The 12225-nt window shown below is 44.3% G+C and overlaps 1 protein-coding gene across 7 annotated transcripts in view; it reads left to right on the forward strand.

Annotated features, from left to right (window-relative positions):
- Nucleotides 1-12225, forward strand: part of smarcc2 (SWI/SNF related BAF chromatin remodeling complex subunit C2) — a 124772-nt gene that overhangs the window by 100695 nt on the left and 11852 nt on the right. For 6 of the 7 annotated variants that reach the window (XM_078431603.1, XM_078431600.1, XM_078431606.1 and 3 more), the window contains exons 21-24: nt 2935-3096; nt 4919-4980; nt 8211-8337; nt 10200-10366. In XM_078431603.1, coding sequence (XP_078287729.1) covers nt 2935-3096; nt 4919-4980; nt 8211-8337; nt 10200-10366 — 518 coding nt within the window. The remainder of the gene's footprint in view (nt 1-2934; nt 3097-4918; nt 4981-8210; nt 8338-10199; nt 10367-12225) is intronic. The other variant, XM_078431602.1, reaches the window with a different exon arrangement.

The raw sequence follows: 12225 nt of genomic DNA on the forward strand, positions 1-12225 counted from the left end.
CTGGGAAGAGACTCTGTGCATGGTAGGAACCAGCAGAAATAAACCAGAGCTTGATTAAAAATGCCCAGCAGGGGGACAAAAATGTGAGTGCACAAGTGCACTCCTATTTGAAGAGTAGAGCAGCCAAGGGAATGGTGGAGATTTTGTAAATATACTTAAGGATGAAAAGCAGCAGAGTTTGGGATTTTAACCTAGAAAAAGTTGTTTCTGGCCATGGCTTTCACAGGAAAATAAAGCTGCGAAAGCTAATACCTACCGGCTAGGAAAAGCTACATTACATTTGGACATAGAATCATCCAGCACAGGAACAGGCCTTTCAGCACACTATGTTTGTGCCAACCATGATGCCAATTTGACATAATCCCATCTGCCTGTAACCCTGGCAGGGTCAGTGTCCCTGAAACTTAAGTTAATTGTTTTCCCAGTATTAGGATCAGGGCATCTTAAGCAGTGAAAAAGGGAAGTCACAGTCCTGACCTGTATGTTGTAGATGGTGGAAAAGTATTAGGGTGTCAGGAGATGAGTCACTCAGAGCAGGATACCCAGCCTCTGACATGCTGTTGTTGCCACGGTATGTTTGTGGCCGGTCCATTTACGTTTCTGGTCAATGGTTACGCTCAAATTGTAGATGGCGAGAGACTTGGTTATGGTAATGCCATTGAATGTCAATCACCTGTGATAAGACTCTCTCTTGCTAGTCATTGCCTGGCATTTTTGAGGCAGAAATGGTATTTGCCATCTATCAGCCCGTTCCAGAATGTTGGCTTGGTCTTGCTGCACAGACATGGATTTCTTAGTTTGTGTGGTCATCAGCAAACATTCCTCATTGTGATCCTATGATGGAAGAGAGGTAATTGATGGAACAGCGGAAGATGGTTGGGCCGAGGACACTGCCCTGAGGATATCGTGCCGTCATGTCCTGCAGCTGGGATGATTGACTTCCAACAACAACCACCACCATCTTCCTAAGTGTGATGTCTGACTCGGGCCATTGGAATGTTTTCCCCCTGATGCTCCTTGAATTCAGTTTTACAGGGGCCCTTGATACTGCGCTCAAACAAACAAAACTTTGATGTCAAAGGCAATAACTCTCATCTCACCTGTAGAATTCAGCTCTTTGGTCCCTTTTTTGTTACCTCATGAAATTCTGAATCATCAGACAGTCAAAGATTTGAAGTTGCATTTACTTCCCAACCTTTTGGAGGTGTATGGAGCTTTTTGGTGTGTTTAGTTCTGTGGAGTTTTTTTCATTGTTCTGCCAAGAGAACATCTTGAGCGAGGGATGTGGCCTTTTGTAAAGAATTCCACGACCAGGGCAAAGTAAAGCTTGGAATGCTCACACATCTAACATGAGGTCGCATAGGATTTGCTTCCCTTGAAGCTGAAAGAAAATCCCCAATATAAGAATAGAAATTAGCATTTTTATTCAAAATAGTTTTTTTTTGTAAATCCTTGCATTTAGACCTACGCAAGGATTTTGTTTGTGGATTTTAGCTCTGTATTCAACACCATTGTGCCAGAGCTACTACACTCCAAACTCTCCCAGTTGACTGTGCCTGAACCCCTCTGTCAGTGGATCACCAACTTCCTGACGGACAGGAAGCAGCATGTGAGGCTGGGAAAGCACATCTCGGACCCGCAGACCCTCAGCATAGGAGCCCCGCAAGGCTGCGTACTCTCCCCTCTCCTTTACTCTCTCTACACCAACGACTGCACCTCCACAGACTCCTCTGTCAAGCTTCTCAAGTTTGCGGGCGACACAACCCTGATTGGACTGATCCAGGATGGGGAGGAATCTGCCTACAGAGGGGAAATGACACAGCTGGCGTCCTGGTGCCATCGCAACAAACTGGAGCTCAATGCTCTTGAGACAGTGGAATTGATTGTAGTCTTTAGGAGAGCTCCCCCTCCCCTCTTCCCACTCACCATCCACAACACCTCTGTGGAGTCATTTAGGTTCCTTGGAACCATCATCTCCAGGGACCTTAAATGGGGGGCCACCATCGACTCCACAGTAAAAAAGCCCCAACAGAGGGTGTACTTCCTGCGGCAGCTGAGAAATAATCTGCCACAGGCAATGATGGTCCAGTTTTATACTGCCATCATAGAGTATCCTCACCTTCTCCATCATGGTCTGGTTTGGTTCAGCCACCAAGCACGACATCCAGAGGCTGCAACGGATTGTTCTATCAGCCGAGAAGGTTGTTGGCTGCAACCTTCCCCCCATTGACGAACTGTACACTGCAAGGGCCAGGAAGCGAGTGGGCAAGATCATCTCTGACCCCTTTCACCCTGGCCACAAACTCTTTGAAGCGTTTCCCTCTGGAAGGCGACTCCAGACTGTCAAAACAGCCACAGCCAGACATAAGAACAGCTTTTTTCCACGAGCAGTAACTCTACTCAACAACCAAAAGTCTGTGGCCTCCTTTTGCTCTGGTATTTTATTTCATTCTTCACATGTTTAAACTATAATGTTTTACTCTTAATTGTTTACTGTATATCGTGTTGTTAGTTGCGAGCAAAGCTGCGAGCAAAGTTGCGAGCAAAGCTCCAAAGACGTAGGTTAATTGGTTGGGTAAATGTGAAAATTGTCCCTAGTGGGTGTAGGATAGTTAATGTACGGGGATCACTGGGCGGCACGGACTTGGAGGGCCGAAAAGGCCTGTTTCCGGCTGTAGATATATGATATGATATGATAAGGCAAATTCATTGTGTGTATACATTGATTCATAATAAAATTTGAATTTGAGCTAATAAAATTTATTCATTTCAATTTATTATTTATTTTTATGAAATGAAAGATAATTGCTAATGAGGTGCTTCTCGTTTTCCTGAAAAATTCAGTGTGCAATTCCATGACTAAACCCAGCTCATCAAAAGAGAGCATATGTCTCAGCACTTCTCCCATTTTACGTATTGGCACTTGCTTTGCAGAGGAGTTCTCAAAGATGAAGGAGGAAGTTCCCTCTGCTCTGGTGGAAGCTCATGTAAAGAAAGTAGAAGATGCTGCTAAAGTTACTGGGAAGGCAGATCCAACATTCGGTCTGGAGAGCAGCGGAATTGCAGGAACTATCCAAAATGAACCAGAGAAGTTGGGTGAGTTATCAAGTTAAATGCAGCAGAAATTGCACTGTTAATGTCTGCCTTTGCCAAGAACTTATACCAGGGTAGACTTGGAATAAGTTTTATCCTTGTATACTCCGCTGGGATTGACTTCGTGTCTTAGAATGAATCCAAGTAGGGGTGTTTTATGTTTCAGTGTTAATGTTAGAAACATAGAAACATAGATAGAAGCATTAAGAAGCACAAATGGTAGCTGTGAGAAAAAATAACCAAGAGGGAGATATGTAAATTGGTATGACTGGAAAATAAAATGTCACCCAAGAGAAGAATCCCAAGTGGTAATAAGGGAAAGCAAATGATGCAAAAAGGTGCAGGAGGAGGCCATTTGGCTCTTCGAGCCAACGCCGCCATTCAATGGACAATAGACAATAGGTGCAGGAGTAGGCCATTCGGCCCTTTGAGCCAGCACTGCCATTCATTGTGATCATGGCTGATCATCCACAATCAGTAACCTGCGTCTGCCTTCTCCCCATATCCCTTGATTCCACTAGCCCCTAGAGCTCTATCTAACTCTCTTTTAAATTCATCCAGTGAAGGCCTCCACTGCCCTCTGTGGCAGAGAATTCCACAAATTCACAACTCTGGGTGAAAAAGTTATGTTTTTTCTCCCCTCGGTTTTAAATGGCCTCCCCTTTATTCTTAGACTGTGTGGCCCCTGGTTCTAGACTCCCCCAACATTGGGAATGTTCTGTCCCAACTTCGTAACATTCAGATTGTCGTAGTCCTTGGATGTTTCTTACTTTCATACTTGGCCACCCATCATAGGGCTTGTTCTGCCTCCAATTTAAACATCCTGTTTGAATTTGTCGAAATGGAGCTTAAATTAGCATCAGTGAGACCAGTTACAGGAATGCACCTTGTCAACCATGGCTGGGTTGTAGCACCTGGCTCTTAGTCAGATGGTGCTCGTACAAGTACAACTCCAGATCTCGAGTGCATAATCCTTGCTGTCGCTCCTGTGGAGTACTAAAAGAGAATGCCTTCCATCTGAAGAAACAACCCAGGAATTATAAATGGGGCAGGAATTAAAACATTCAATGATTCAAATGATTTCTCATTTTTCACACTATTCGGAAAGTAGGTGCTGTGTGTGAAAATACACAACCACAATATCCTAAAATGCATTTCATTCAATGAAAGACTTTGAAATGTGATCATACATATAACCACAGCAGCCAACCTGCTCCCACAGCAAACTCCTACAGACAGCAATATGATAATGATTGGAAAATCTCTTTTTAGAAATATTGATTGAGGGATAAGTATTGTCCAGTGCACCAGAAATATTTCCTCTGATCGTCTTTGAAGTAGTGCCTTGGGAGGTTTTACATCTGAAAGATGAAGCTATGCAACAATGTAGAACTTCCTCAGTACTGCTCTGAGGTGATTTAAGCCCAAGTCTTTGGAGTTGAACTCAGAACATTCTGACTCCGGTGAGAGTCCAGCCAACTAGCCATGTGTTAATGTGTATGAAGGAACTGCAGATGCTGGTTTAAACCTAATGAAAGATAGACACAAAATGCTGGAGTAACTCAGCGGGACAGGCAGCATCTCTGGAGAGAAAGCATGGGTGACATTTCGTGTCGAGACCCTTCTCCAGATGTGGTAATCTTCACGTATGAAATATTTCAGTCACCCAGGAGGTGGATCAGTCCGCTGCAGGTGGCTTTGTACAGTTCAAGATGCCATGCTGCTGTTTTGTATTCATTCATAAGGAACTGTAGCAATTTTATATTGTGTTTTAGGCAGAGTTCAGAATATTTAACATGATATTATTTTACTTGCTGTGTCTCAGAGGAAGGCAGTGATGAAATTAAGTCAGATGCCCAATCAGCAGACGATAAAAAAGAATCAAAGGTAATATTTCACTTTTCTGCTATTCAGTTTTCTTTCTCACTACTGTGTTCTACTACTACTTCATGTAACTGATGAAATCACTTGCAATTTCTTGACTGTCAAAGCATTCATTTTACCATATCTTTGTCAATAGACAATAGGTGCATGAGTTGTCCATTCGGCCCATCGAGCCAGCACCGCCATTCACCGTGATCATGGCTGATCATCCACAATCAGTACCCCGTTCCTGCCTTCTCCCCATATTCCTTGACTCCACTATCATAAAGAGCTCTATCTAACTCTCTCTTGAAAGCATCCAGAGAATCGGCCTCCACTGCCTTCTGAGGCAGAGAGTTCCACAGCTTCACAACTCTTTGGGTGAAAAGGTTTTCCTTATCCCCGTTCTAAATGGCCTACCCCGTATTCTTAAACTGTGGCCCCTGGTTCTGGACACCCCCAACATCGGGAACATGTTTACTGCCTCTAGCGTGTCCAATCCCTTAATAATCTTATGTTTCAATAAGACCCCCTCTCATCCTTCTAAATTCCAGTGTATACAAGCCCAGTCGCTCCATTCTTTCAACATACGACAGTCCAGCCATTAGGCCATTGTCCTCATTAGGTTGTGACTACTGGGAATTTGTTAATTGCACACACAGTTCCAACTGTTTGGTTTAGTTTAGGGATACAGCTTGGAAGCAGGCCCTTCAGCCCACTGATTCCACACCAACCATCGATCACCTGTTTACACTAGTTCTCTGTTATCCCACTTCTTGCTCCAGTGCTCACCACAATATTTAACCTCTCCTTGGCAAAGTCCGTGGTTCCTGCATGCTTCAAAAGATCCATTATTGTACCGGCCAAAGAATGCCTCTCCAGCTTGTTTAAATGACTACCGACCGGTGGCCCTCACCTCGGTTGTCATGAAATGCTTCGAGAGACTAATCAAGAAGCACATCTGTGCCCTCCTTCCTCGCAACATGGACCCACTACAGTTCGCATACCGTCCGAACAGGTCCACGGATGATGCGGTCTCCCAGGTTCTGCACACCGCTCTCTCTCATCTGGACAGCCAGGGGGGCTATGTGAGGATGCTGTTCATTGACTTTAGTTCAGCTTTCAATACCATAGTCCCCACCAGACTGGCTGAGAAGCTGCTGGAACTGGGGCTTAGCACCCCTCTGTGTGCCTGAGTCCCGGACTTTCTCACCACCAGGCCCCAAGTGGTCAGGATGGGGGAACACACATCTAGCTCCCTCACCCTGAACATAGGATCCCCCCCCCAGGGTTGCGTCCTTAGCCCCCTACTGTACTCCCTGTACACACATGACTGTGTGGCCAGGTTCAGCTCAAACTCCATCATCAAGTTTGCTGATGACACTGTGGTGGTGGGCCGGATCTCCAACAACGATGAGAAGGCCTACCGGGAGGAGGTGGCTGATCTGGCACTCTGGTGTCAGGACAACAGCCTCCTCTTGAATGTCACTAAAACGAAGGAGCTGATTGTGGACTTTAGAAGGGCTCAACATCCAAGGACGTACACGCCACTGGAAATAAATGGGTCTACTGTGGATAGGGTGAGCAGTTTTAAATAACTGGGAGTCCACATCAAAGAGGATCTGACATGGGCAACGCACATTGCCGCACTGGTGGGTAAGGCAAAGCAGCGCCTTTACCACCTTGGACAGCTGAGGAAATTCAGAGTCTCTCTGAGGATCCTTCAATGCTTCTACTCTGGGGCTGTAGAGAGCATCCTGTCCGGCAACATCACAGTCTGGTTTGGGAAAAGCTCTGCCCAGGACAGGATGGCCCTGCGGAGAGTAGTGCATTCGGCAGAACGCACCATGGGAACTACACTCGTCCCCCCTGCAGGACCTATACATCAGGAGGTGCAGATCCAGAGCCAACAACATTATGAGGGACCCCTACCACCCCAGCAACGGACTGTTCCAGCTGCTACGGTCAGGGAAAAGCCTCCGCTGTCACGCTGTGAAAACGGAGAGGATGAGACGGAGTTTCTTCCCACAGGCCATCAGGACTGTTAACTATTATAACTCCAGGGACTACATTTTGTCTTCTCTGTATTAACATTAATTTATATGCTGTAACTGTAATTCTTTTTTTGCACAATCCGCAGGCATTGCCACTTTCATTTCACTGCACATCGTGTATGTGTATGTGACAAATAAACTTGACTTGACACCTTATACACTAGGGGCAATTTACATAAGCAACTAACCTATAAACCTGCAGGTCTTTGGGATGTGGGAGGAAACCAGAGCACCCAGAGAAAACCCACATGTCCACAGGGAGAATGTGCAAACTCCACACACACAGCACCTGAGGTCAGGATCAAACCTAGGTCTCTGGTGCTGTGAGGCAGTGGCTCTATCAGCTGGGCCACCGTGCCACCCTACCTTCTTATCTTCAAATGGTACATATATAACATTGGTTACTTGCTTACGTGTCTGCCGTAAATGGTATTTCATCCTCAACCAAGCAGATCTTAATGCATCTTATTTCCACATCAGCCAACCTGTGGATATGAGTATTGACCATTTAGGAGCACACCAGTAGTTTTATGCTTCCACCTACTGGGACAGATACTCAAGCCTGAGCTGCTTTCACTTCACTACATTAATTTAATAGAAGAAACTTCCTTTTATATTTGCTCTGGAATAGTTCTGGAGAGAACCAAGGTAACAAACTTCTTGAATTAAACAGTGCAGAAGGTTTTGTCAATTCAGTACAGCACACTCCACAATGGGGAAACTGCAGTAAACTCCAATGTATTTTGTCATTTTTGAAATGGTGATCTGGACAAGAATTGTACCAAACCTTTCATTTCAAAATGTCCAGGTCTGTATGGGCATCAGATAGGATTAGGCTTAACTATCCCATGGAATTAGCAAGACCAAGAATCTTCTGAAAGAGGGGAAGACATGAGAAAGAATAACAATCGTCATCCAAAAATAAAATCATTCCATTTATTCTTCAACCCAAACATCCCACCCCAGGAGGAAAAAAGTGTTTTGCCTGTTCTCTAATTACAGCAGAATTGGCCATCTTCTGTAATCCATAATGAATATATGTATATATATCTCTTAACAAGCTGTGACTTCAGAGTTGTTTGCATTGGCATACATTGCATCGTTGTTTCTGCACACCCAAACACCAGCAAAGGAACATATTCTAGTTTTGCCTGTTTCTTTTTCCATTACCTACTAATTATGTAGCTGATTTGTTCCAAGGACAACAAGGAGATAGTAGGAGAAGATGAAAATAAAGAGAAACAACCTGACACTTCCAAAAAGGAGGAAGAAAAAGGAAAAGAATGTGAACCAGAGAAAGAAAATGAAAAGGCCGAGGTAGAAGTAGGTAGGTTATTGTTTAACAAATGCCCATTGCCACATGGGCCAATTCTTTTCTCCTAACTTTTGAAGTGTCTTTCAAATTCATATGCCCTTTGCTCTCTTTGTTTGAATCCCTCCAATCAGGTTTCTGACTCTGCCATGTGGCTGAAATGGTTCTTATTAACATCATTACTGGTGTTCCAAGTGATTATGACTAAGATCATCGCTCCCTGCTTGTTCATTTTGCCCTGTCTGTAGCCTTTGACACAGCTGACCGTACCATCCTTCTCCAACACCTCTCCATCATTGAGCATTTGGGTGACATCTCACTCACCTGGTTCTCATCTTATCTGCTTAGTTGTAGATAGTGAATCTTTTGCCAATACTTCTGCCCCTGCAATGTTACCTTTGCTGTACCAAAGATTGTCCCTGCACTTACCCCACCCCGACCCATTTCTCATCAACATACTGTCCCTTTGAAACATCATCTGAAAATATAGCATTAACTTCCACAAGTATATTAACAACATGCAGCCCTACCTCAGATGTAGACGGACAAAGGGATCTTGGAGTAAAAATGCACTGGTCACTAATAGTTATATCACCCGTCCATAAAATAGGCAAACCAAGCACTAGGGTTTTCTTCTCCGATAGAATTGAAAAGTAGGTCAGTCCACACTTAGAATACTGCACACAGTTCTAAGTGCCATGTTATAAAAGGTCTATCAAGGCACTGAAGAAACTAAACTGAACTGAGCAGAGAGGACATCAGGATAACATGAAGGTCTACATTTTGGGAATGGGTGAACAGACTAGTGAAAGTCGAATAGTGAAAGGCCTGGGTAGAGTGAATGTGGAGAGGATGTTTCCACTAGTGGGAGGGTCTAGGACCAGAGGCCATGGCCTCAGAATGAAAGGATGTACCTTAAGAAAAGAGATGAGAAGGAATTTCTGCAGTCAGAGGAATTGAATCTGTGGAATTCATTGCCACAGACGACTGTGGAGGCCAAGTCAATAGATATTTTTAAGGTGGAGATTGACAGATTTTGATTAGTACGGGTGCCAAGGGTTATGGGACGAAGGCAGGAGAATGAGGTTGAGAGAGGAAGATAGATCAGCCATGATTGAATGGCGGAGTAGACCTGATGGGCCGAATGGCCTTATTCTGCTCCGAGAACATGATTTTATGAACTTATGAGGCTCTTGAGGGAAGACCACTGAGGTGATCTATCAGGTTTTTCAAATTTTGAGGGGTTTTGCTGAGGATATTTCTAAGCGGGGAAGAGCAAAACCAAGGCGATCAATATAGGAGAGACACGGAGTAATTCAATATGGAATTTGGAAGAAACAAGTGGCGAGCAGGTGAAACCCATTCCCACAAAAAGTGTTTGAAGCAAGTGGTTTAGGTGCTTGCTAGGGCAAGCTACACAAGCACATTACGGAGAAGGGGACAAGGAACTCGCTGATAGATTTAGGTGAGGAAAGACAGAAGGAGGCAAGTGCTAAATGCTAAGATGGAGAAGCTTCTGTATCACATGTGCAGTGAAATCCTATATAACCCCAAAATGAGCTTGGGATCATTACCAACACTACCTAGTTCTACCTATGTGACATAACCTAGCTCTTGCCTCTACTCGACTCCTGTTAAAGACCTCACCCTTCCCTTCGCAGTTCTGGCTGGCATGAGCCGGATCTTTAGGACAGCAGATATATTGAAAAGAATTTCAACAAAGAGACACACAAAGTGCTGGAGTAACTCAGTGAGTCAGGCAGCATGTCGAGAATGTGGATAGGTGACGTTTCGTGTCGGGACCCTTCAACGGAATTGATTATCGAGATATACCAAAAGAATACCCACGGTTTTGTCATCTTCCTTGTTAATTTCAGCAGACACAGAGAGAGAGAAAGAAAATAAAGAATTCCAGGACGAAGGAGCAAAGAAGGACGGAGAATCAGAAGCAGATAAGAAAACTAAATTGGAACGGGATGTTGGTGAAGGGAACTTGTCAACAGCAGCCGCAGCGGCACTGGCTGCAGCTGCAGTCAAAGCAAAGGTGAGTTGAGTTCATGTAAGATTGCTAGACTTGGCGTCCACTATCTGTTCAAGGTGTGTTTGCAGTATGACACAACAGGATAGAATTTTGATGCATAGTATAGCTTTTTGTACGCTACAATTCCACAGTTGTGTGTAATAATGATTGCTTAGTTTAGTGTATCGAGGTACAGTGAAAAGCTTTTGCTGCATGCTGAACAGTCAGTGGAAAGACTAATAATGATTACAATCAAGCCATACACATTGTACAGATACATGATAAAGGGAATAACGTTTATTGCAAGATAAAGTCTGATTAAAGATAGTCAAGGAGGTGGATAGTAGCTCAGGACCGCTCTCTAGTTGGTGGTAGGACGGTTCAGTCGCCTGATAACAGCTGGGAAGAAACTGTCCCTGAATCTGGAGGTGTGCGTTTTCACACTTCTGTACCTCGTGCCTGATTAGAAAGGGGAGAAGGCTGAGTCATTATTGAGACTCAGCCTTGATTATGCTGACAGCCTTGCCGATTCAGTGTGAGGTGTAAATTGAGTTAATGGAAGGGGAAGTTGGTTTGTGTAATGGTCTGGGCTGCGTACACAATTCTCTGCAATTGTTTTGTAGTCTTGGATGGAGCTATTCCCAAACCAAGCTGTTATGCATCCCAATAAAATGCTTTCTATGGCGAATCTGTAGAAGTTGGTGAGAGTTGTTGGGGACATGCCGAACTTCCTCAGCCTTCTAAGGAAGTTGGTGTGCTTTCTTGGCCATTGCTTCGATATGGGTGGTCCAGGACAAGTTGCTGGTGATATTTACTCCTAGGAACCTAAAGCTTTCAACCATCTCTACGGTGTTCTGGTTTCCTCACACATCCCAAAGATGTGCAGGCTTGTAGGTTAATTGGCTTCTGTAAACTTCCCCCAGTGTGTAGGATAGGGCTAGTGTATGGGTGATCGCTGGTGGGCACAGATTTGGTGGGCCGAAGGGCCAATTTCCACGCTGTACCTCTAAAGTAAACTAAACTTCAAACTACAATTGAATCTTATAGTATGCATGTCAAGAGGAAGCAGCAGTGAGTCTGATCCTTGTGAGATGCTAATTTGATACTTGCCCTGCCACTTTGGCATGCATATAAACATCTGACATGCAGTGTGGACCACGCACAAGAAATCCAGACTGAGCTTACACTATTTAAAGAGATCCTGAATTCGTTTCAAGTTGTTGGGGATGGACTTGAAGAAAAGCTTGTTGTACTTTACAGAGCTGTTGATATATTGAAGGCTACTATATTTTTGCTGAAATGTTGGTGCGTCAGCATTTGTCCCACTGAACCTCCAGAGCGAAATGGAACTGGGGCATTTTTCTCCTGAAGTTGCTTCTGCCAATTATTCCTGATGCAAATGAGCATTAAAAAAAGCACGTGACCATAAGGATGGTCAAAGAGGTACGTTTTAAGGAGCTTCGGAAGAAGAGAGTTTAGGGAAGGAAATCCACACTGAGGATGGACTCAAAATGCTGGAGTAACTCAGCGGGACAGGCAGCATCTCTGGAGAGAAGGAATGGGTGACGTTTTGGGTCGAGACCCTTCTTCAGGTTGAAACCAGCATTTGCAGTTCCTTCCTCCACACTGAGGACCTTGACAGCTGAAGACACAGCCACCGATAGATAGTAGGTCAATGAAAGTCATGGACGCAGCAGGGCCCAGTACAGGAGGAATGTAAAGATCTCCAAGGGTTGTAGATCTGAAGTCAACGGGGGAATATATATAGAAAGATAATAGCTCTAAATTTAAAATGTTGCCTGAGCAAGAAACACTATCAGTCATTCAATATGAGTATTTATTTTGTTCTTGGGATGAGGCTGGCTGCATTCATTGCCCATGCA

The sequence above is a fragment of the Rhinoraja longicauda genome, chromosome 42 (assembly GCF_053455715.1).
Source record: "Rhinoraja longicauda isolate Sanriku21f chromosome 42, sRhiLon1.1, whole genome shotgun sequence".
Classification (NCBI taxonomy): domain Eukaryota; kingdom Metazoa; phylum Chordata; class Chondrichthyes; order Rajiformes; family Arhynchobatidae; genus Rhinoraja; species Rhinoraja longicauda.